At 42.9% G+C, this 25,948-nt stretch overlaps 1 protein-coding gene across 8 annotated transcripts in view; it reads right to left on the minus strand.

The window, feature by feature from the left end:
• The window catches only part of LOC135196157 (synergin gamma-like), a 272,072-nt gene that overhangs the window by 51,062 nt on the left and 195,062 nt on the right, over positions 1-25,948 (minus strand). For 7 of the 8 annotated variants that reach the window (XM_064222725.1, XM_064222724.1, XM_064222728.1 and 4 more), the window contains 2 exons: positions 6,150-7,274; positions 5,557-5,693 (listed from right to left, as the gene is read on the minus strand). In XM_064222725.1, coding sequence (XP_064078795.1) covers positions 5,557-5,693; positions 6,150-7,274 — 1,262 coding nt within the window. The remainder of the gene's footprint in view (positions 1-5,556; positions 5,694-6,149; positions 7,275-25,948) is intronic. The other variant, XM_064222731.1, reaches the window with a different exon arrangement.

The following is a 25,948-nucleotide window of genomic DNA, read 5'->3' on the forward strand; positions in this document are numbered from 1 at the left end:
CAATTAGATCATTATCCTCTACTCTTTAATTCCTTTCTTTTCAAGTATTTATATAAAATCTTTACTTATATCTTTTGCCTTAAGCATTATTAACATTAACAAAATATTAACTCCATGATAAGAGAATAATGATAATGACCCTCTCTCAATAGTAGTTAACTGAATGATACTGCAGTATAATGGTTATAATTTTCAGTACAACATAGTTTTTCTGTATTTTCCTCATAACTTCCAATACGTACATGGTTTTTCTCTATTTTCCTCACTTTCCAAGTGACAGTGAGTGATTCACACATTATATAAGTCAACAGAAATATATCTAATAAAATCACAAGAATAAGGCCATTTGAATACACATACAAAAAATTGGCCAAATTAATAGCCTATTTAACAAATCTATATCATGCATGCACTTTATATGTTACATATACATGTATAAAAAACTGTAATTGTTGAGTATTGCAATTTGTAACTTGATCCAGATATATTCTTAGTTGCAGTAATTCCCATGAGCTGGGAAGCAATGACATTGTGCCAAACCTTTAAATAACTGCACATATGCCCACCCTAAGGTTTTATAACCAAGCAAGAAATTAAATTGAAGAGAAACAAGGAGAAAGCCCTATGAAAGTTTTTACAACTACACAGGAAAAATGAGATACTGAAGAACTAGGCAAACAAAACAAACTCCTGCAGAAAACACAATGAACTAACTATAACTTTATAGTGAAAAAAGTCTGGCAATAATGCAATTGGGATTGCATTATTGAAGCTTGTCATGACTTAATATTTCAGATGCTACAGCAGATCCAGAATCCAATAAGGAGTTAAATGAAATGCTGATGGGTATTTTAGTAAGGTAGCATGTATTTACCTAGCTTTCTCGTCAAACTCCGGACAAGTGAGCGGCGTTAGTTTGATGACACACATAGAAGAGTTTGCCATGACAAATGGACCAAATTCAAAACATTGAAATAAAATCATTCACATGAAAATTACACCATTTTTGCTGAGTCTTGCCAAGCTGCAAATAGAATTTACCATTAGCTGAGATAAATTACAATAATTCCTTAAAGAGGAAACTTGAAGTAATTAATCTGCCTCAGCTGCGGTGGACCAAATTGGCACCATTTATCTTTAGGTCAGGCTCATCAACCATTCCACCAATGCTAACAGATGATGGTAGACTGGTTACTGTCGCTATGAAAACGGTGAACTCCATCAAGCTTTTGTAGCTACGCAATCAGGTGTGGATGTCCCTCTCCCAGATACTCATCATCCTGAATCTATTCTTACAAAAATTTGCACTTTGTTCAAGGGATTCAAGAAAATTCTTAATATCTTAACAGCTGGGGTGGAGAAGATCCCAATGGTCTCTTCACTTTGTTATTTAAAAAGGTTTCTAGTGAGTTGTCTTGCAAGATTAGTAGATTCTGTAGATTTTTAGGTTGACATAGTATCTTTGCAATAAGTGCAGAATTAATAATACTGTGCCTGTTCCAAAGAATGATACATCTGCAGACTGCAGTTACTAAAGGCCAATTTCTATTCTCCCTAAGCACTCCAAAGTTACAGAAAAAACTTTTAAACCATCATATAACTATGTGGAATCTAAGGCTCCCTTCACAAGTGGCTTCTTCTCGCACCAGAAAACGGTGTGGCATAAAAATAAATAAAGTTTAATGAAACCCTCCACATTGATGCGGCAAAATTACTGTGCGGCAGAGATTCACTTGCTACATGCACTGCTACATCATGTGCGCTGAGTGGTCTAGAATACTGTAGTAGTCTATGAGGCTGTCCAGACGAACGGTTTCTTCCCCTGCAGCAGTTGTGGTTCATTCGAGGTAAAGGCAGGGTGTTGATCTCCTTGCAGTTTTCTTTCAATCTGCTATGTATTTTATCTATATTGATATGAAATGTATTTTGCTAATTAGTTAGAATGTAATTACTATTTTAGGTGATGATTTTTTTTTTTTTTATAAAATTCACCTGAATCTGGCAAGTGAGTTTACTGACATGGAATACTATGTAATACACATCCACTATAATTTGATGCAATAGGACCATTATTCATTACATACCAGCTACAATACAATGCATAGGCCCACAACATAATATGTATGTACAAAAGCAAATAACCTGACTGCAATACATATCGCTATTTCATTTACCTTCACCTATACTGACCTCAGTCAGGGCAAAAGCTTCTTTAGGAGGAATGGATAATCTCACAACTGTGTTTTGTTGTCTATTTCCATCTTTCAACTTGAAGTACACATAAGTCACTCTCTGCAGGATGTACACCTCAAGCAAATTACAAGGTGAACTGAGTGGTATGTACTTGTAAATCACAATTTCTGCATAGCAAGCGAACCGCACGGGAAAAAACCGTTTGTGTGAAGACATGCCTCCTTGACACCCTAACATACGGCAGTTTTCCCGTGCGGAAAAAAGCTGCTCATGTGAAGGGAGCCTAAAGGACTGTTAGGTGATAGTCAATATGTATATATGAAGCAGTTAGGTACTTGCAATAATCTTTTGGATTTGACATGACATTTGCACGAGAACTTTCATACGGGTAGTGAGTGTAGAAAAATTCAAATGTATTTAGAATCTTAGAGTGGGTGGACACGTTTTAGGTTTACTTCAAGGTTTCCTTACAGGTAACAAAGACATATTGTGACTGAGTTCCACAGGGTAGTGTTCTTGGTCCACTGTTATTTTTAGTGTACGTATACAAATGATATGGTTGTTGGCATGGAAAACAAGATTGTTCCATATGCCAATGATGCAACATTTGTGGGTGTACTAGTCAAGTCTCCATTTATGAGAAATGAACTGGCCCTTAGTCTAAATCGTGACACTGAGCAGATTAGTGAATGGTGCAGTTTGTAGAGTATGAGGCTGAACCTCGGTAAAATGGAAACACTATTGATTAGCAGATCTTGTACTGATTTTCCACCCTATCCTCCCATTTTAGAACAATAGGATTCTGATGAACAATTCTGAAGCTTTAACTATTTTTGGTGTAACTTTTGACAAATCCTACTTTTAAGAAAGCTTCAATTGAAGTGTTAGCAAATGCTGCATGAAAGTTAGGTATGTATTGTATGTAAGGTCTCATATATCTTTATTTCAATGATAAAATCAATGCAACCTGTTTTATATAATTTGTCCTTCCTTTACTGGAATATTGTTCTTTGGTATGAATCTGCTTCTGCCAGAGATTTATCTCTTTTAGTATATAGAGTGGTTCATGGTGGTAGGTTTCTGTTTCCTAATATTAGCAGTTATGACTTGGAACAATGATGGATGGTCTCTTGTTTGCCAATTTTCTATATGTTGTATTTTAAAAGATTTTCACACTCAAAATTGATCCCTGATCCCCTTTTCCTGCCAAAAGCAACCAGATTGGCTGAACAGCAGCACCAATGTACAGTAAATATGCCTCGCTGTTGAAATTTCTGTTCCAGAGGTCCTTTATTCATCAGACGACTGTTGGACTGTGAGCAGTCTCCCAAGGGATGTTGTGCACGTGGAACTTCAAAAGTTTAAGCAAACATGTAATGCATTACTACCCTCATACAAATTTCCTTGTAATCTAATTATTCACCTACACTTTAATCTTTTTGTTTATTGATTTGCTCATTTATTTGTTCTTTTTTAATAAGTATTCTTTCTGTATTTTCCATTACCTTCAGTTTCTTCTTTCTAATGAACACCATATTCTTTGGTAGCTTTATTTCAAGTCAATGGCTCCTGTAGGCTTGTTTCATATGAATAGGGTTCATCTTCTGAATATAATAATAATAATAATAATAATAATAATAATAATAATAATAATAATAATAATAATAATAATATGGATGCCGGGTACCAACTCAAGAAAAGAGGCAACAGAATCAACCATCTGATGTTCATGGACGACATCAAGCTGTATGGTAAGAGCATCAAGGAAATAGATACCCTAATCCAGACTGTAAGGATTGTATCTGGGGACATCAGGAAGGAGTTTGGAATAGAAAAATGCGCCTTAGTCAACATACAAAAAGGCAAAGTAACGAGAACTGAAGGGATAAAGCTACCAGATGGGAGCAACATCAAACACATAGATGAGACAGGATACAAATACCTGGGAATAATGGAAGGAGGGGATATAAAACACCAAGAGATGAAGGACACGATCAGGAAAGAATATATGCAGAGACTCAAGGCGATACTCAAGTCAAAACTCAACGCTGGAAATATGATAAAAGCCATAAACACATGGGCAGTGCCAGTAATCAGATACAGCGCGGGAATAGTGGAATGGAGGAAGGCAGAACTCCGCAGCATAGATCAGAAAACCAGGAAACATACCACAATACACAAAGCACTACACCCAAGAGCAAATACGGACAGACTATACATAACACAAAAGGAAGGAGGGAGAGGACTACTAAGTATAGAGGACTGCGTCAACATCGAGAACAGAGCACTGGGGCAATATCTGAAAACCAGTGAAGACGAGTGGCTAAAGAGTGCATGGGAAGAAGGACTAATAAAGTAGACGAAGACCCACAAATATACAGAGACAGGAGAATGACAGACGGAACAGAGGACTGGCACAACAAACCAATGCACGGACAATACATGAGACAGACTAAAGAACTAGCCAGCGATGACACATGGCAATGGCTACAGAGGGGAGAGCTAAAGAAGGAAACTGAAGGAATGATAACAGCGGCACAAGATCAGGCCCTAAGAACCAGATATGTTCAAAGAACGATAGATGGAAATAACATCTCTCCCATATGTAGGAAGTGCAATACGAAAAATGAAACCACAAACCACATAGCAAGCGAATGCCTGGTTCTGTGCAAGTGCACAGAACCAGTACAAAAAGAGGCATGATTCAGTGGCAAAAGCCCTCTAGAGCCTGTGCAAGAAACATCAGCTACCTTGCAGTAATAAGTGATACGAGCACCAACCTGAGGGAGTGAAATAGAAAACGAAATCGATCCGCAAAGATTTTTGTTTCCCAATGGTGGGACTTAATGGTTATCAGAAAACAGAATAGGGTGATACGTGTCAAATAGACAGAGTTGACGTTGATTGACAAAGTCAAGAAGAAAGTATCACTCATTGATGTCGCAATACCATGGGACACCAGAGTTGAAGAGAAAGAGAGGGAAAAAATGGATAAGTATCAAGATCTGAAAATAGAAATAAGAAGGATATGGGATATGCCAGTGGAAATCATACCCATAATGATAGAAGCACTAGGCACGATCCCAAGATCCCTGAAAAGGAATCTAGAAAAACTAGACGCTGAAGTAGCTCCAGGACTCATGCAGAAGTGTGTGATCCTAGAAACGGCGCACATAGTAAGAAAAGTGATGGACTCCTAAGGAGGCAGGATGCAACCCGGAACCCCACACTAAAAATACCACCCAGTCGAATTGGAGGACTGTGATAGAGCAAAAGAGAGAGAGAGAGAAAAAAAAAAATAATAATAATGAGTACTGTAAAACACAATAAGGTAAATTATTCTATTTTTAAAACAAAACATACCTGGCCACTGACTGTGTCTCTCCCAATGTTTCGGAAAGTTTTGGGAAATGTTGGCCAAACGAAAGACTATCAGGTTCTGCTAAACCTCCATCAGGTCCCATAAAGTCACCAAAATCATCATCTGCAGCACTATCCATCTGAAAGTAAAGGTCTTACTACAAACTATTCTCTGAGCAAATAAATCTAAAAAATTAGATATGGACAGGTACTATTTTAGTTTTAGGCACCATATCTGAATTATCTATAATTTTTTATGATTTTCCAGCTGAAGATAATCAGCATTACGGATCCATAAACTATATACTCTTATTTTCTTTTAGAAACAGTTATTACAGTACTGTAGAGAAAAAGTTCTTACAACATGGTCCAAATTGAAATATTTTGGTACCATTGTGCATTAAAATTCCACTGTTGTTTACATGAAACAAAATTCTGTTGTTTACATGAAACAAAATATGAAACTTTTAATACAAAATTTTCTTAACACTTCAAGTATGCAATGACAGAATGAATATCTTTTAAGCTTTTAAGAGTTAGCAGCCCCTTAATAATTTGGACTCATGCAAATGTACAACATTAAAAATTATAATTACATTTAGCTGGGGTATAGGTTGTGTGGTGGATGCAATGGATCTTCCAGCTTCCTCAAATTCACCAAAAGGATCAGCCCAGTTGTCTTGAGCTTTCTGTTTTTGATCCTCTTCTACACGCTTCATAGCTTCATGGATGTCAGCGTAATTACATGGCTGTTGGGATGGAGCAGAGTTGAACACCCCAAAATCAGCTTCAAATTGGGCATCAACTGAGGATTCAGGCACTTCAGGAGGAGTACTGAAGACCTCAAAGCTTACAGGAGTAGTGTTACTTGTTCCTGAACCAGCTGTATTAGTCATTAAAGGCGGAAACGTGGAAGACGCTAATGTTAAACTAGCAGGCTCACTGCTACAAAAATCACCAAAGCTATCATCATTACTTCCCATATCATGTGGTAAAGAATTTGTGTTACCAGCAGCAGAATCTTCCCCTCCCAATTCCAGTTCCCTAAAAACTGCATATCTATCTTGACAATTATTTAGATTACTAAAACTATCCTGAGATAATGCATTACAACTGGAAGAAGCTTCTGTGGATGTTGAAGAAAGCACCTGATTGGTTTGAGGAGCCACTGAGGACGATGACCCCGAAACATTAGTCATGGCTGCACTCTGAAAATCATCAAAGTCATCATCAAGTGCATGATCAAAACTAGTACTGGGAGAGAGTTCTGGGGAAAAGCCTACTTCAGGGAGATTCATTTTTTTCATTTTCTCAATGGGAGGTGGGATGGGCTTATTGCCTAACTGTGGAGTTGTTAATGCAGTTGTTGCAGCTAGGGACTGAGATGATATCACATTTACTTGGTTGTTCACAGACCCTGCAAGGCTATTAAAATCCCCTGGGCCATTAATAGGAGTTGGACCACTCACAAAATCCTCAAATTCATCGTCATCTTCTTTATTCACTTCTTGTAAGTTTTCTTTTTCAGAACTCCCAGGAAGCTGTGGTAATGGTTGTTGAGGTTGTGGCTGTTGGTGTTGTTGCTGCTGTTGTTGCTGAATTTGCTGCCTATGCTGGATATAATCTTGTACCAACGGAAGGAGAGCAGGATGATCAATGACAGGCAGAACAGGTTCAGCTGTCAGGCTTAACACATCAGGGCTAGTAATTGCTTGACCACTCTGAAAAAATATATAGTATAAAATATATCAACATTAAGCAATCTTCATTTTACGAAAATAAAAATAATTGATTTTCCTTCTATATTGATACCGACAGTGTGACTTAATATTGTTAGTTATTATGTGGCGATGCAGTATTCCAATTTAAGTATCCATGCTAATAGGAGAAGCCTCAGTATGTACTATAAAACTACTACAACATCTGTCAATAAACCTGTGAACTGATGTTACAAGAAAAAACCTGTCATCTGCAATACTTTTCAGTACAATGAACTTCTACTAAGTGGGATGTTACTTATGGCTTTTTTGGTAATCTAACCAATTGGAGATCACAAAAATTCAAAGTTTAGTAATGTGAGTGGAATAAATCATCACAATAAGAAGAAGGAGGATAGATGATGATGGAGCTATTGAAACACCTGCCTATCTTCAACTACCAGCCTTACTGAAAAGTGACAATGAGACAATGATTAACATCCCTAACATTAAACGCACAGAATTTTTTTTTTTTACATCACTTAGAACTGTTAGCATTCAAGTGAAAGTGCATGTGTTAGTACTTGAGAATTACATTTCTTTTATGGTTTGGTGCATACTTACTATCTGTATGATGGGGCAAAACTGTGCTGGTATGCTTTATTTTGACTGACAGGTAAGCATGGCTTTGAGTGTTGAGGGTGTTGGTATTTATAGGGTTGGGAGTAACGAAGGGATTTGGTGGAGATTATTTTTTCACATCTCAGAGTGCTGTACCAATTTTCAATACTGTTAGTATCTGTTCTTAACTCAAGCTACTGATACTGGTTGTTGGATTGTATAAATTCACTTTACCTGTTCACTAACTCAACAAAATGATACTGTGTACATATTTGTTTGACACTTCTGGTTATTACTACTGTATTATAACACTGCACACATATCATTAGAAAATTGCAGAGATATGCTGACATACATGGAATAATAAATGTAAAACAGGAAAAAAAATTATTTCATTTCAGGAGGTATTTTTAAAAATCTATGTGTATTTTTCAGTTAACTCCAAGCTATCATTTTCACCTTTTATTAATTTTGCCCTTCTGAATAAACTATTACTAATTAAAACTACTCGGCTTCAAAAGATACTAAAATGAGAATCTTACCGAAAACTAAATAGACAAATTCTTTGTGTTTTTATGATGTTTTCAAGACTCAAAGTATAAATATTCAGCTTTAAAAGTATGCAAAATTGGTATAGTGGCATGAAAACTAATTTCTCACAGGCTAATCAAAGTGAAAAAACTGTTAGCACAAACACTACGCAACAACTGCATTTCTAATATTATAATGAAACACTTCTATGGATGCACATTGTCATGTATGAGCTTGGTAGCAGAGTATGATTTTGTTTTTAATGTTTAAACTTTAACTGTTGTTTACCGTCATGTGGTGCTAGTGTTAACTAAGTATGTGATGGATTGTCAAAGTGCCTTTATATTATAAACTAATATTCAAAAGATATTTTAACAGATATGGAGAAAGGAAATTTTGCTGTGGGAAGATTAGCCACTAGTACTATTAAAGTCTATATCTATTTTCTCTTTATTGCAAAGCTTATGGAGCTTTCACTGAGTATAACCTTCTAACTGGATTAATAATAATAGTGACAAGTATCTCTTTGGTAAAGGGAGGCACACACTTCTGGCATACATATAAAGATTTTAGGAACACAACCTGAAAAATTAATACATATACTACAGTACTGTGTAGGGTTTCTTAAATAATTTAAATTTTTAATAACATATTTTGTACCTAAATATTATGGTATGTTACTCCCTAATGCTGTTTTAGTCTCTCATTTCAAAGAAACAGCTTTGCTTAACACATACAACCTCTAGTCGCACAAGAGAGCAGAAGCAGCGTTCCATCATCCAACTGTCTGAGCATATACCAAGTTCCCTCAGTACCTCTACTGGTAAAATTTGTCAGCCTGGTATAGGTTTAACATACCTGCAATCTTGCTCGCCAAAATTTAATTCTCTCTCTTCATGGCAAGGAAAGCCATCTTGGTTAGTCTGGAGCTATCTTCTAGGAGGCTCTCTATCAGGAAGGAAGAAACAGGCAAGACAGGGGCAGCTGGAGTGAAAAATTACGGAAAACTCATCAACAGGTAGCAAAGAAGAGCTGCATATGCTGAAGGAGGAGCAGGGTCTTGGTTGATCTCTTCATCCTCATAAGAGATCAAAGACAGGGATAAGTCATTAGCAGGTTTAGAGGCGTGAGCATTCTTGAGGAAGCTCATAATTTCAGAAAACTTGCCTCTTCTTCTTTCCCACCGTTATCCCTACATTAAGGGGTTGGTTGCCTGATGCACCCTCTCCACTGCCTTCTGTCAAAGGCATCATCCTCCACCAAACCTCTTTTCTCCATATCTTCCTTTACTTTATCTCGCCATCTAATTCTCTGTCTCCCTCTTGATCTTCTTCCTCGAACAGGTTCCTCCCAAGCCCTCTTCACTCTCTCATCATTCATCCTCAACACATGCCCATACCATCTCAGTTGTGACTCTCTTATCACTTCTGTAAACTTTACTGAGCCTGCCCTTCTTATTTCATCATTTTCCAATCTCTCAAGCAGCGATATTCCCTTAATCCACCTCAGCATTCTCATCTCTGTTCTCTCAAGCTTTGCTTTTACTTTTCTTCTTAAGAGTACACGTTTCTTTGCCATACATTAACACTGATTTTATCACTGCGTTATATATCTTGACTCTTAGCTTAACTGACATTTTCTTATCATATACCACCCCAGCTACTCTCTCCACTTCCCCCATGCAGCTTTTATCCTACTATCAACTTCACCCTCACATCCTCCCTCTTGGGTTAAAGTAGATCCTAAGTATTTAAACTTTTCTGCCTGTTTTATAATCGAGCCTCTTCTTTCTTGCATTACTATTCTGTCTCTATCTTCCCTACTGCTCTGCAAAACCTCTGTTTTATTCACATTCACCTTTAAGCCATCCCTCTCTAAAGACTCCTGCCACTCTCCAACCCTTCTCTATAGGTCCTCATTTTCAGCAGTAATCACCAGATCATCGGCATACAACTCCCACAGCTCTTCATTCCTGATATCTTCACTCATCACATCAATGACCGACACAAACAAAAATGGACTTAATGCTGACCCCTGGTGTAATCCAGCACTATCTTCAAAGTTTTCTGTTTCCCCAACTGCTGTTATTACTTTGTGCTCATTCTTTTATAAATCATCTCGACCCACCTAACCAACTTTTCTGGGACTTTCCTTTTCCTTAAACACCAAAACATCACTTCTCTTGGGATTTTATCGTATGCTTTCTCTAGGTCTATAAATGCACAATACAGCTCCTGGTTTCCCTCTAGCCTCTTTTCCTGTAGCTGTCTTGCTATGAAGATGCATCCACCATCCCTCTTCCTCTCATGAATCCATACTTGTTGTTTCCAGATCTTTACAATCTCTCTTAATCTCTCATCCAGTATTCTCTCTAAAACTTGACAGGCGCCAAAGAATGCTCATCTTGATCCAAGGTGGGTGCTTAGCAGGAGAGGTAGACAGGTGATGAAGAGTAGTCGCTGGACACTCTGGAGTTGGTGCCGGGTGCTTGGTCAGTGGTGCTGGGTGCTTGGTCGGTGGTACCGGATGATTGGATGGTGGCACCAAGTGCTTGGATGGTGGCGCTGGGTGCTTGGAGGGTGGTGCCAGGCAGTTGGACGGTGGTGCTGGATGTTTGAATGGTGGCACCAGAGGCCTGGGAGCTGGCGCTGGGGTGCTTGAGAGCTGGTGTTGAGTGCTTGAGAGGAGTTGGGCACTTAGGCAACAGGCGTCTCAAGCGGTCTTTGGGCACTTTCAGATAAAAAATTGGGTGCTCAACGTAAGTGAGTTCAGGGGAGAAAGATTCTGGTGACTCCCATGGATGAATAGGAAGCTGGGCCGAGGCAAAGACATGGATCTACAACGTAGCTGCAGGAAGGCTCTGGACCGCAAATTGCCTCCTTGTACCACTTATACAGGCAGCAGAGAAGATCAACCAGTATCATGTGTGTGCCTCTTCAATGGCCAGGACGAATTGAGGAAGCACCTGTGAGGCCTGTGATCGTAATTGGGCTCCAAACTTGATGATAAATGATCTACATCCAGAGTCATGCCTATCCAATGGCCATTTGTCGAACCTGGGATCGTGTGGGATCATGCAACAGGCTCGACTGATGGGGTGACAACCCGCAGACAAACCCCAACAGCCTCCCTTGAACCTACGGTATGTCTTTTCGCAGGGTTAGGGGAGCAGGACATGGACCTTTGTCTAGGAGAACTAGCGGGACAAGTAGCCACCTCCTACACTTGCATTTCACTAGACACTTTGTTACAAAACACTTTGTCCCTTAGGACTTTCGGGCATCCTAGCTCAGACAGTGAGCACAACCAGCCTTAACTTCTTATCAAACCTGGATTCAAGATTGGCAATGACATCGGGGACAGAAACATGGGAGCTAGGCACAGGACAGCCTGTGGATTGATAGTAGGAGGGCTGGGAATAGGAAAAAAAGCAGAATCAGGGGAAGAAGGAATAGCAAGACTAAGATCTGACTTAGACTTAGGGGAAGAATCTAGGCTAACAGGCCCCCTGCTCTTGGCCTTAGAGGTTACCTTTCTCTTTCTATCCCTGGCAAACTTATTAAGGTGAGATTCATGAACCTTACACGTTCTCTCATCCCAATTCTTTCACTCATCTCAAGTATTCTTAGAACATACTACCTGCCCTTTGCAATTACATACTGCAAATAATATGCAAATAAGAACTTAGTCAGTCTAGATCTAAAGCCTTCGTTACAATAGAGAACACTAGAAGCACTCGCATCAGGCTTGATGGCTACATGAAAGTGACAATACTTCACCAAACTGGTGAAACAAGACTACAGCAAACTCAACGATGTTGATCGTACAAGCAGCAAAAACAGAATGTTGCCGTCAGTGAAGTCGTTACCACACTCATTGAGCAGGTGGGGCTTGTCACCTACACTAAAACTATCGAAGCGTTCACACGATTGTTGAATTAAAAGTTGCCACGCAAGTAGAAACTATAAGTAATTACTTGGCAAGTTACTTATACGTATAAAAGGCACTGGACAGATGTATAAGTGGATATATATTAAGACAAATGAGGTCGACAACCTTAGTGTTTGGTGTTTTGGAGACAGGTGCAAAGAGCAGCGAATTCCTTAGATGCTCACGTCCAATCACACCAGAGAGACCGCGAGCGCGCAAGTGACCTGAATGGCGAAGATCAGATGTTCATGACGTCACAAGAAAAGGTTATGTGAGGTCACCAATATGTGCGCTAGATAAGACGTGTACATGGAAAATGATAAACGCATGTACATCAGAAACGAGAATAGAATAGTGTGTGTATATTCATGTATCGGTTACTAAGCGTAAGTGCTTATGTCCGTGAGCACAAAGGAGATCAGATATAACCCCAGTATGGGACCTTATCAACTGATTAGACAAGAATCTGTCGGTGGTGATCCAAAAACTGGAGGGCGCTAGAAGGTCCATCATAAGGTTAAGTGAAAGAAAGACTTTGAAAAAGTTTATATAATGACATTGAGTTCAGCTTCTAGAAAGAGGAAATGTAGACATTTATCCATTGCACTCGTGATGTATTTCAGTGTCTGATCATTGTGGTTTCTTTATTTCAGATGGATTCAGTTGTTGCTACCTAAAAATGAATTCTCTAGACTTTTATATGACATGTATTGATGAAAACTTGTGTGGTTGTCAGACAAGTGAGGATAAGGGGGGATAATTATAGCCAATATGATTTCGTGGAAGAGTAATGGTGGTTTAATGATTTTGGGGGGATTTTTTTTCATTCATTTTGTTCCATTTTTATGTTAGTTATTTTGGGAAAATAAAGATTATATTTTTGTATAGCGAGGGTTTGAATTCGCCTAAGATCTAATTATTAATTTTCAGCTAGCTACAAGGAAGCCAGGTGATGGGAATCAACAAAGGTAGGTCTTACTATCAGTTAGGAGTTCTCTCCTTTTAGTTAAATGGGGTCATTTGCCCCCCAATAACATATGAAATACCTTTTTCCAATTCATACATATAGTACAGTGCAGCATTATTTCACACATACCTTCATCAACTAGGTTTAGATAATTACAAGCAGTAACCGGTTATTGGCGATCTGATTTACAGCATTTGTCTAGCAATGACAATAACTGATTTTCAGCACTGATTTGCACTGATCTCTGGTTATTGGTGCTAATCCTCAGTTATAGGCACTGATAACCAGGGATTGGCACTGTTATCGACAATTTTCTGTTACTGATGATTTTTGGTTATCGTCACGCTGTGAACAGAACCCCCACTGATAACTGAGGACTACCTGTACATACTTGTAACTACTAAAAAGACATTAAATTATAAAGTTTGGGGAAATTCTCCAACATTAAGAACAATTCTTTATTGCAAATCTTGAAAAGATTGAATGGTAGCAATTTGTCCTCATCTACATATGACACTTCTGGCATAAATAACCATCAGCAAATTATGTGGCAGTAGGTTTAGTTTGACCAATAACCTATAAAAACAGTTACTGTAGTACGAACATCAGAATATTTGTTTATTTTACTCCTACAGTCAACCCTCATTAAGACGGACTAATGGGGGGCCAGGCCGCAAGTGTCAGCTGATTGTTCAGTTTAACCAGTGAGACCTATAAACTATATGCATACCTATAAATACCAATAAATGTACTGTACGTATTTCATTATTTCTATAGAGTATGAATAATAAACCAACATAGAAAGATTTGAATTAACCCTCAGAGTAGAAGATGAAAAATAAAGAATAAAATATGATAAAAATTATAGAATTTAGCCGCATATGTAGATGCCTAGGACGGAACATGGAATTTTTTTGATTTCAGAACTGTGGGGTCAGGACCATAAACATCACTATTGCAAAAAAAGCATATTTTATCCTTTTTTTCATGTTTTTTTTATTCTAGTTACATATTTATTCATTATAGTTTATTATTATTTATATTTAATATATATACTGTTAAATAAATGTGATATAATTAAGATGATCAATAAAGAAATAGTGGGGCAATTAAGAGCATTATGTTTATTACCACATTTTTAAAAAAAATCCATAAAGCGCAAAATTATATAAGATAAAAATAATTGTAATTCATTGTGAATTTTAACAATTAGAAAAACTTCAAAATATATTTCATCATATCGATCTTGGAGAGGTTTGTTCTTTATTGTTACTGAAATCGTCATCAGTTTGCAGTTATATATTTAACGCTGGTCTGGGAACAGAATTTGCAAGTGATGACTCACCACCACGACAGACTGTGTGGGATTTTTCATACCACTTAAAAGTTAAAACCATTTTTAAATTCTAGTTTTCAAGAAGAAATAATTGTGTAAAGCAAATTGCTGAGTAATTTTTGCCATGATCATGGCATTGTTCAAACTTATTGCCAAACACAATTTGTGATCAAAATATGCCTATACGTAAATAGAACAGAAGTACATAAAGGGCTGTCACTGACTAAAAGAACTCCATGACAACCAGCCAGCCAATCAGGATTTAGCTGTATGTATTGCCTTAGAAAGAACAATTTGAAAACATGAAGCTGATGATGACATAAGTGCATGTGTTTTTAATACAATGACAAATTTTCTAAGACAATTTGTATTTTTCATAGATACAAACCTAAGGTCTTAACAATAGGATATTTTCTAGCGCCTAACTGGATCTGGTTAAAAAACAGATGAAAGCAAGGAATCTTTTGATATCTAGCAAGGCATGCATAGATCGGGTGAAGAGTGGTCAAGGACCACTCACCTACGCCACCGCGTCAGTCTTTCCCAACTCAGGATGTCTTAACACACAGACGGGTGGCTAGAGGCAGGCAGTATAATATTAAGACCTCAGGTTTGTAGCTATGAAAAATACAAATTGTCTTAGAAAATTTGTCATTTGTTCATACGCGAACAAACCTTCGGCCTTACCAACAGGATAGACTCATACTTGGAGGGAGGTACAAGACATCCTAAACCAGCTGGGGGGCCTACCCACCAGTCCAGCTTCCAGAAGAAATGACTTTTGGAGAGGGACTGAAGCCCGTTGAGAAGCTAGATAAATTGATATCTAACCACTCAGATCCTGAGTGACGTACAATGATGTATGGGAGAACTGTTGTATAGGGAACCAAAGAGAAACTTTGACTGTCCAATAGCAAACCAATACACCAGGGTTTGTACTACTCCCAACTCCTCCTTGCCAAGGAGTGGAGCATATGCTACCGAATAGAGGGTTTGTAATTTGTATATTAAGTGACTACACTATCAGTATGACTACCTAACTCACCTGTATCAGACCAGTCCAGCGAATGACGTATCTATTCCTTAACCTGCCTGAAGGAGGAAGGAAAGGTACAAGAGAAAGGAGACCAGCCAACTCACTCATTCCCTCAACCAACAATCATCTTAGGTAAGATACAAAAGTGCCCTGCTAAGGGCAACTATGAGTTACACAACCTGTTAGGCAGCCACCACAGGACCCAGGGAAAATGTGTCCGCAGATCTGTGGGCAACATCCTTAAGGTAGAAAGAGGTGAACGTGGACTGGCGTAACCAAGTACCAGAGCTCAGCACTCTATGTACAGCCTAGTTCTTTTTGAAAGCCAGAGAGGGACCAATGCCCATAACGTCATGCATTCTAGCCTGTACAGAGGTGGTGGTGGAATCATCATGAGTCAAGTATGCCTGCTTGATGGCTTCCTGTATCCAAAAAGAGATAGTATTCTTAGACACCTCTTTCTTTGTACGGCTTGTGCTAACAAAAAGTCTGCGGCAGCCTGGTCTAAGGTGCCGAGTCCTTTTAAGATAGCAACGCAGGGCCCGGACAGGGCACAACAAGAGCTCTTGAGCGTCACCACCCACAAAGTCATTCAGTGATGGAATGGAAAACGAAGTGAACCAGTCATCGTGCTCAGAAGGATTTTGAGTCTTGGCCATGAATTCCGGGACAAATTCAAAGGACACCGACCCCCAACCCCTGGTGTGCCTCACATCATAGCTTACACCATGGAGCTCTCATACCCTCTTGGAAGATGCCAAGGCCGAAGGAAAATTGTCTTGAGTGTCAAGTTCCTGTCAGATGAGCAACGCAAGCACTCATATGGACGCTTAGTGAAGCTCTTGAGAACCAAGGAAACATCCCACGTCAGAGGCTTGAGCTCTCTAGGAAAACTCAACTGTTCAAACCCCTTAACTAGCAAGGAAAGTTCCCAGGAAGAGGAGATGTTGATACCTCTAAGGCCTAACACCAAACTCAGGGCCACCCTGTAGCCTCTAATGGCAGAAACAAACTTTTCTCATCTCTGAGGAAGGTTAAAAATTCTGCTATTCGCTGAATAGAGGTTGCGAGTGGAGGAAAACCCCGTTTTCAACACCAATTACAGTAGATCGCCCATTTGCCTTGGTAAACCGCAGAGGTCGACTTTCTGAGACTGCTGGACATATGCCCTGCTGTTCTCTGAGAAAAGCCTCTCACTAGGAGGAGATACTTGATAGCCTCCAACCGTGAAGAGACAGGGATTCTACTTACTTGTGGAACCTTTCCGCATGCGGCTGACACAGTAGATGTCGCCAAGGGGGAATCTCCCTCGGAACCTCTGACAACAATGACAGCAGATCTGGGAACCATTCTGCTTGAGGCCACAGAGGGGCTACCAAAGTCATCCTGAGACCCCTGTGAACTCATTAGCCTGTTCAGAACTTGACAGATTAAACAAAATGGAGGGAAGGCATATACCTCCAGGTTGTCCCAGGAATGTTGGAATGCGTCCTCTGCTAATGATAAAGGATCTGGGAACACTGAACAGAATATCTCCGGCTTCCTGTTGAACAGAGTTGCAAAAAGGTCAAGCATGGGTCTCCCCCAAACCTGGAAAAGCTTGTCTGCTACCAATTGATGAAGGGACCACTCTCTGCCTAGGATCTGATCCCGACGACTGAGTTTGTCTGCGACCACATTCTGTTTGCCTGGGATATAAACCTGGCTGAAAGCTCTACCGAGCCCACTGGTGAACCTCGATGGTCAAGGTGTGAAGTTGACAAGAAACCAGGCTTCCCTGCTTGTTCACATAGGCTACCACCATGGTGTTGTCCAACATGAGAATGACAGAATGACCTACCTTCTCCCAAAACTCCTTCAGACCCAGGAAGGCTGCCTTCATCTCCAAGACATTTATATGTTGCAGTTTGTCCAAACTCTAAATGCCTGAAGCAATGAGGCCACCTAAATGAGGCCCCCAACCTGCGAGGGAGGCGCCAGAACAGAGGGAAGTCCGTTGGAAGAGAACGCTGAGGGACACCCTTCGAAAGGTTCTGGTCATCCAACCACCAACAAAGGTCTTCTCTCACTTCCAGAGACAGAGGAACCCTTAACAGGGGTGAGTCCCCTGCCGGAGACCAGAATTCTCCCAGTCTCCATTGCAGAGACCGAAGATGAAGACGCCCATGAGGGACCAGCTTCTCTAGGGAAGACAACACTCTCAGAAGAACCTGCCATTGATGAGCTAACTGATGTGGTTCCGACAGGAAGTCGTGCGCCACCACCCGCAACTTCTCCAATCTCTGATCCGACGGGGAAACTTTTGCCACTGTCGTATCGATGACCATGCCCAGGTAGAGAATCCTTTGACTGGGTACGAGGTTTGACTTTTCCTGGTTGACTACAATGCCCAGTTCCAGACAGAACTGAAGTAGACGATCCCTGTCCTGCAGCAGCTTTTCCCTGGAAACTGCCAAGACCAACCAATCGTCGAACCTCATCAAACGGATCCCCTAAGCATGGGCCCAACTTGACACGTGAGAGATGACCCTTGTGAACGCTTGAGGGGCTGTTGTCAGCCCGAAGCACAGGACTTTGAACTCGATGACCCTGTCCCCAAGAGAGAAACAAAGGAACTTCCTGGACGTCGGATGAACAAAGATTTGGAAATATGCGTCCCTTAAGTCTATCGACAGCATGAAGTCGCCTTCCCTCACGGCTGCCAACACCGAACGCGGGGTCTCCATCTTGAACAGTGTCTTCCTGATGAAGTGATTCAAGGTGGATAAATCAATCACAGGTCTCCGTCCTCCCGACGCCTTGGGCACCAAGATGTAACTGTAAAACCCCAGAGACGGACGTACCACTTCCTCTATCGCATCCTTGTCCAGCATCATCTGCACTTCCTCCCGAAGACCCAAGAACTTCAGAGAATCTGGAGGATATGCATTCCTGAGCCTGCAGCTTGTCCAACAGAGGATGAGAGAAGTCGAATGGGACGTTGATCCTCTGACCTAGGCTGAGTCGAAAGGGAAGGCCCTGCCAAAATCGAATTCCTCGATGGCCTACCAGGCAACGATCTTCTTGACTGCTGCTGGACAGGGGGAGGAGGTGGAGCCAGACATCTCCGAAGACGAGACTCCAACTTAGACACAGCCTGGTACACCAGTCTGTCTTTGGTGTCAGCCCGGCGCCGGTCTCGCATTTTCGAGCTCAATCCGAGGAAACAAATATTGAGACTCCAACAGATCTCCATTCCTCAATGCCAGCAAGGACTCTGTGTCATGGTTAGCCCATTAATTAACACTGAGGTGAACCATATAAGAAAACACTTTGCCTCCGGACTGCAACAGACTGGCAAGCGAGGATGCACTCACCAACCCTTCTGGGGACCTGTCAGAAGCTATCTTGGCAATGACCACAGACCAGAAGTCCAGCCAAGAAACCGTCTGCAACATAGAGGCTGCCGTAGATTCCAATGCTGAGGCATCTTGTGGAGACAAGGACGGAGCCACCGACCTCACCTGCTCCAAAGTCAACCCCGGCTTCAGGCGAAGGACATCTGGGTTAAGATGGCACAACATAAAAAATGCAGCGTTCATAGCATAGTACTCCTTATGTCTTGTGAGAGGTGGGGGTAGTAGCTTGGCAGAGCCTTTAGAACGAAGCGAACTGTCCTGGTCTGAAACAGAGGCATTAACCCTATGCAAGACCGACTGGACATGCCCCAACAAGGGAAGCTGAAGAGATGATTTGGGATCCTGCGTAGCTCCCACCAAGGCTTCCAAGGAAGAAGGAGTGTAAGATGACCGAGCCTGAGTCCTACTTTCCAAATTGTAGAATCCACGAATGAGATCAACAACTTCCGAAAAGGAAGACAAAAAATCTTGTGTGCCTCCCTCCTCCTGCTGCGGCAACAAAGACTGACAACGAGAAGAATGTGTATGCTCCTCTAAGGCACCTTCCCCATTAAAATTAACGGAAGGATCAGCATGAATGGTCACGTGCATGGCAGACGTATGAACGTGAGTTGGAGAGGAATCCCGAACATTTGAGATCGAAGGAGAATCCCCCAGAGTTGAACTCTTGGAAGCACCAGTGATAGGGGCAGGTAAACACTCCTGCTGCACCAACTCCACGCTCACCACCTTCGACCTCTTGACAGGCGCCCTGAGATCCTTATGGTGACGAATAAGCCCTGGAGAAGAAGGAGCACTTGCATCATGTGCAAAGGACAGGGGAGGTTGCAACACGCTTGCGATGTACACAGAAGGGGGAGGTTGCAACACGCTCATGATGTGCACGAATGGGGGAGGTTGCAACACGCCTGCAATTCGATGCAGAGGACAAAGCATACACTGCAGATTGCACAAGGGAAGATATATTAACACTCTCTGAAACACCAACACTCTCGAGAACATGTCTGCATTGTTCCTCCCTCGAAGGCGAAGAAAGAGAAAGTCCTTAGCCTTCCAACGCTTGATACGCCGACGTGGCGTAGAGGGGGAAGAGGGAGAGGAATACGGCACTGGTTTCTTATGCGATTTCTTCGCAGGAGGCGGGGACGAAGCAACACGTTTCCTTCCTGTCCTCCCAACTGACAAGGCAGCCAACTAATCATCCAAAACTGCCTGGCATATAACCTCAGACTGATCTGCAAGAGAAGGCTCTGATGACGTGGAAGGGAGATGTAATGAACTGGGCGGCAGAGATGACATCACGGCTGAGAGAGGCAGTGCAGAGGAGACGACTAGGAGTGATGACTGGTGGTGATGACGTCACAGCTTTCCCTTGGTCTGAAGGGGAATCAGACGCCACAGGCAGAGGAATACACAACGACGGATCCCATGTCGTCATCAACGGGGCTGATGCCACGGATTCCGTCCGATTCGAAGAAGCGGCAACAGTCACTGGCAGAGCAATACAAGATGGCTGACCTCGGCTACCCACGAAGATGAGGCCAGGAGGAGGGGGGATGGCCAGGCCAGCCTGAGGAGGGGGGGTAGCAAACCTCCATAAAGGGTGCTAGCAACCCCTCCAAGGAAGGGGGACCCCCTGGCCCGAGCGTCTTCCAAATCACCGCCATCTTCGACACCTCCGACTCTGGAATGAATGAGAATGATGAAAAAGCCTCCCCCTTCCCAGAAATCAAATTAACTCCTGAAGAAAAAGGGGCGACATTACAAAAATCAGCCTGGGGCCTCTTGACACTTCCAGTGACGAATCAATGGAAGAAAAGGAAGGAAACAGGCACAACGCTACTATGGGGGGTGAATACTGCAGGAGACAAAGCATCGGGAAGAGGCGAAAAACCTTCTCAAGAAGGAAGAGTCGAAACCCTCTGATGCTCTCTCTTGCTATAAAACGATTTCCACTGCTCTTTAGGCCATGCCCCGCATTCCATGCAAGGATTTGTTATAGTACAAAAATTAGAATGGCACCTGCTACACGTGATGTGGGGATCAGTCGCCGCTGAAGCCAAAAAATGAGAACACAGAAAACCTGGAATTCCGGGGCACACATGTTGACGAGGCCGAGAAGGAGCAGAAAAAGCCATAATATCAGCCAAACACACACACACACTAAACACAAGCGAAACAGGCAATGAACTGGGTAAAGGCGGAGAGAGGTTAACCACGACTCTCGCCCAGGCAGTTAAAAGAAAAGACTGAAGCGGTGGCATAGGTGAGTGGTCCTTGACCACTCTTCACCCGATCTATGTATGCATTGCCAGATATCACAAGATTCCTTGCTTTCATCTGTTTTTTAACCAGATCCAGCTAGGCGCTAGAAAATTATCCTATTGTTAAAACCGAAGGTTTATTCACATGTGAAAAAACGTAGATTTTAATAGTGTGTGTATTTTACTGATTGCATGAAGAACAATGAATTCCTTCCCATCACTTTGAGTGCAAAATTGTTGGTTCAAAAATTGTTCAGCAACAAAATACTTTGTTTTTGCTTCAGAAGATATTTCTGAGGCTGCGTTGACATACCTTCAAAACAAAATTCATCTCTCTAATCTCTAGAGGATAGAATTAAGCTGCATAGAGGGAACTGGCAAAACTCTCTCTCTCTCTCTATCTCAACTCTTGTCTTCGTAAAGTCAACCTGTCATGTCTTTCTTTCTTAAAAACATACAAAGTATCTTAACCCTTAAACGCCGACTGGACGTATTTTACGTCGACATTTTTTGTCTCTCGGGTGCCGACTGGACGTATTTTACGTCGACATACAAAAGTTTTTTCTGGGCTCAGCTCGTGTCGGCCTATGAAAGGATCCTTAATATCATTCTTTCTAGGTAAAATTAATCTAAAATTACCAGAGAAAAACAAAATTAAGAAAATGTCAGTAAAACTGACTCGCTCACTCTTAAAAAGAAGTGTCGGTATGGTAATAGGGGCGAGTGGGGAACACTACCACGAGACAATCACCAATTAGAACTTCCAATCAGAATCCCCTTAAGAGAGAGCTGATACCAACGGGCGATGCAGCCGCTACTACTACTACTAGAGGACGCCACGGACAGCAGCGCCCCTAGCGGACATCCTTAATTTTTAGCGCTAGCGTCAAGACGCATTATTTTCTGTGCTGTGCTAATTCCGGGATTTATCTTATTCACCAACATGGAACGCTCTGCTATTGCAACGGCTAAGTTAAGTAACTCATAAGTAATGTTTTACCACATTTTTATCTTCCGGGTACCAGTATTTTCCTCTTAAATAGGTCATATACGGTTCCCCGGTTGTCTCGTGGTGGCGCCATGCTGCCTCGTTAAGAATTCCCGGTCCTCCATACTGGGACTTCTTATACTTATGGGCTTACTATATTACGTTCATTGTCTTTTTACATCGAGTTTTAGCTAGTTTAGCCCTCCTACCATATCTCTTAGTTTGGTATTTAGGGCTATTATTATTATTCCGGCCCAGCATCCCGGCTCTTGCTCTTCATCGGCTATCGCTGGCTCCGAGTAGGCTTCTGTTTCTTGGAACAGTCTGCCTCCTCCTGGGCTTCTTTCTCTTTTACTAAAAGTGTCTTTTCCATCTTTTCGATGTATATATTTATTATATTTAGGGTGTTAGGCTAGCCTAGGTGCATGTTCCTTGTATTGGTACAGCCTGGTTCACGTGGCCCTCTCACGGTTGTGTTGCTCGCGGCCTAGGCCACTTGCGGTCACGTGTTCCATCGCACCTTACCCTGCCCCTGCCCTCCCTTTCTGGTATAGGGAGGGGCTGTTACCCCTTGGTTGTCATGACAACCTCAGTCGCCTTCTCTCTCTCCTCTCTGAGGTGGCCAAGGGTTCCTCCCAGCGGGGGGTATAGGGCGACCACTCATGAGGTACCGGGTCTCCGAGCGGGTAGTCGGTGAGGCGGGGAGGAGTAGGCCATCCCTCCCCCCTCTCTCTCTCCCGCCGTGTTACACCGAGACCTTCCTCCCCCCTCCCAGTTGTTTTTTTTTTTCTCAGCCACCTTCCCTCGCTATAACGAAAGGAGCCTTCCGTCGCAGCCGGGGCACCTTTGGTTATAGGTTACTGGCTCCGCCAGCGGGCGGGGTGGGGACTACTAGTGGTTGGTTGCTTGCCTACTATATCCTTACATCTCTCCCCCGCTACCGGAAGGGAGCTTGCTTCTTACCCGTGCACTCTTCTAGTAGACGGGTGGAGAGAGGTTTGTATTATTGTTATTTTAAGGATATACCCTAATTTTACAATGAATTGTGTAATTTTATTATTATATATCTACCATCCCCGCCATTTTCCGTCGTGGTTTCCATTTACCACCACTCCTGGTTGGTTTCCTTTTGTGTCCCCGCCATCAGCGGAGCTATAGCCTAGGGCACCCAACCAACCTGGTTACCAAACACGTATTATGGCGGGGCTCTGGTTTAATCTAACTTTATCGCTCCGGCATCCAGCGGAGCATTCTGTTTAGATCCTGTAAGTGTTTTCCGTAGGTACTCATGTATCTTTCCACTTACAGGCTACCAACTGTCAGGTCCCAGCGTGCAAACGCGAGGTTGTACGACCCTGCGGCCACGATGAGTGCAGGTCTCACGCCCCCCTGTGCCACGTTCATACAACGAGATGATCGTCTGGCACCCAGAAGCCTGCGCCATCTGCTACGACCTAGTCGGTCAGCTGGGAGATGGGGTAAGTCCATTATAGGCTTCCTTATCATTTTACTAACAACTCTTAGTCATAAGTTTGTTAACCCCGTTCCGCCACTAGAAGCTCATCTCGCCCTTTCTTTCAGGCTACTGGTGTGAGGGAAGTTCGCCCATCGCCACCCTGAAAGCGTGGGTGGGCGGGCTTTCGGGAAGAACGCCGCCAAAGGCCAGCCATACATCTTGACAAGAAGCTGGCCGTCCAGATCTTCCCCTGCGGGGCAAGTCAACTGGGTATGTTTGACCCCTTGTCCGCAGAGCCCCTCTGATAGCCTCCATCCAGCAAGACCTCCAGCAATCCTTTGGGGTCGTAGCTTCCCAGGAGTCGGTCCCGGACGTCGCTGCCCTGGACCTAAACATCGAGCCCATGGCGGTAGGGGTAGAGGATTTGTTGGTTGAGGTAGGTGTGTCGGGCGCCCAAGGTCTTTCCTTGGGTGCTCCTGGATCTTTCTCTCCTGTCCCTTCTTCGAGCGCTTCTTTCCAAGGCTTTGTGGGATCTGAGATCCCTACCCGCTCTCCCGCTCTCTCTGTACCCCCAAAGGTGAAGGGACAGAGAGAACCGAAGACTCAACTAAGACAACTTCTAGGAAGTCGTCTTTCGTCTTCTTCTTCGGCTAGGAAGTCTTCGACTTCCTACGCCGACGCGGTGAAAGAAAGCTAAGCCGAGCTCTTCTCACTCGAAGAGCTCTAGAAGCAAGGCTTCTAAGGATAAGGCTCGCGCTCCCGCCGAGCCAGTGCCTTCTCCCGCCTCCACCGCTTCCACTCCGGCAACGCCGGTAGGAGGAGCAGGGCCTAGCACCTTTGATCCCACTGCTTTCTCAGCAGTGGTGATGCAACAGGTGGGCGAGCTGGTTGGCTCGCAAGTCTCCGCCCTGGGGACGAGATTCGAGCAGATGTTCGCACAATTGTCGAGCACTCTGTCTCAATCAGGCCAGTCTATACAAGATCTCTCTAACAGGGTTAGAGAGAATGAGGACCGAGTAGCCGGGCTATCTCAGGTTCCTCTTCCAGTCTCCCCAGTGCCAAGCACTGGCATTCTCCAACTCCCGCCATACGACTCTCTGCCAGCTTTCTCCATGGAGAACCCATGGAGAGTAGCTGCCTACGCTCCTTTTAAGGATGGGATGATCTCTATCCCGGAGTGTGGAACTCGGAGGATTGAGGACTTCGAGTTTTATCCTCCGGGTCTGACGCAGCCTTTCATCGGTTATGCTAGGCTGACTGTAACGGCTCTGACTAGGGAAGACAAGATCTCTAGAGAGTCTGTCCTATACAGTAGAGATCATGCCCAGCGGGAATGGGTTCACTGCCTTGAGGACTGGGAGTGCACGAAACACTACTCCAGGCCTATAAGAGTCCCTTTACTATTTTCGCGACGGAAGAGGAGGCTTCTCTTCCGTTCGCCACGAAAATAGTAGAGAAGACCCTTCAGGCAGTCCTCAAGGGATGAGCCATCCCACAGTTGAGGGAGGCGGAGTCTACTTCTCCGCTCTTCCCGGCTTTCGGAGAATTGTGGGAGAACTTGCCAGCTACGTTCACGCTTGGTAAGCTCAAAACCGGACTGCGCCATGGACCAGTTCGGCGAGAAGCTGCCAAGGCTGCCGGATTCCCTAATTCAGGCAGAGTTTGATGCGCGAACCAGGTTTGGTCAGGTCCCTCAATTCCTTATAATTACGGAAATGGCTGCTCTTTCTTATGCCACGGAACCGCTGTTCAAGATTTTGGCAAAATCTCAGTTCCAGACGGTCCTACAGATGCTTTCGACTTCTTCCAAGCTAGGAGGAATTGCCGAAAGCACGTTCTGCAGGAGTGTACTATTAGGCACGAGCCGAATAGACTCTTGGCTTCTAGCATGTGGGGAGCGGATCTCTTCCCAGAGTCCCGCTGTTAACGAAGTGCACACTAGGCTGCTAGGCTCAACCAGAGCCTTAGAGCTTAGGTGGGGATATTTCTTCAAAGAGGAAAACAAGAATCCGTCCCCACTGCTGGTAAGAAACCAAAGAAGGTTCCAGCCGTATCAGAAACACCAGCAACAGCAGCAATTTGTGCAGGCCGTCCCGGTTACCCAACAAGGACAACCTGCTAGTTCGAAACAGAACCAGCCCATCCTCCTGTTGTCCCTCAATCACAGCCTC

The sequence above is a fragment of the Macrobrachium nipponense genome, chromosome 17 (assembly GCF_015104395.2).
Source record: "Macrobrachium nipponense isolate FS-2020 chromosome 17, ASM1510439v2, whole genome shotgun sequence".
NCBI lineage: Eukaryota > Metazoa > Arthropoda > Malacostraca > Decapoda > Palaemonidae > Macrobrachium > Macrobrachium nipponense.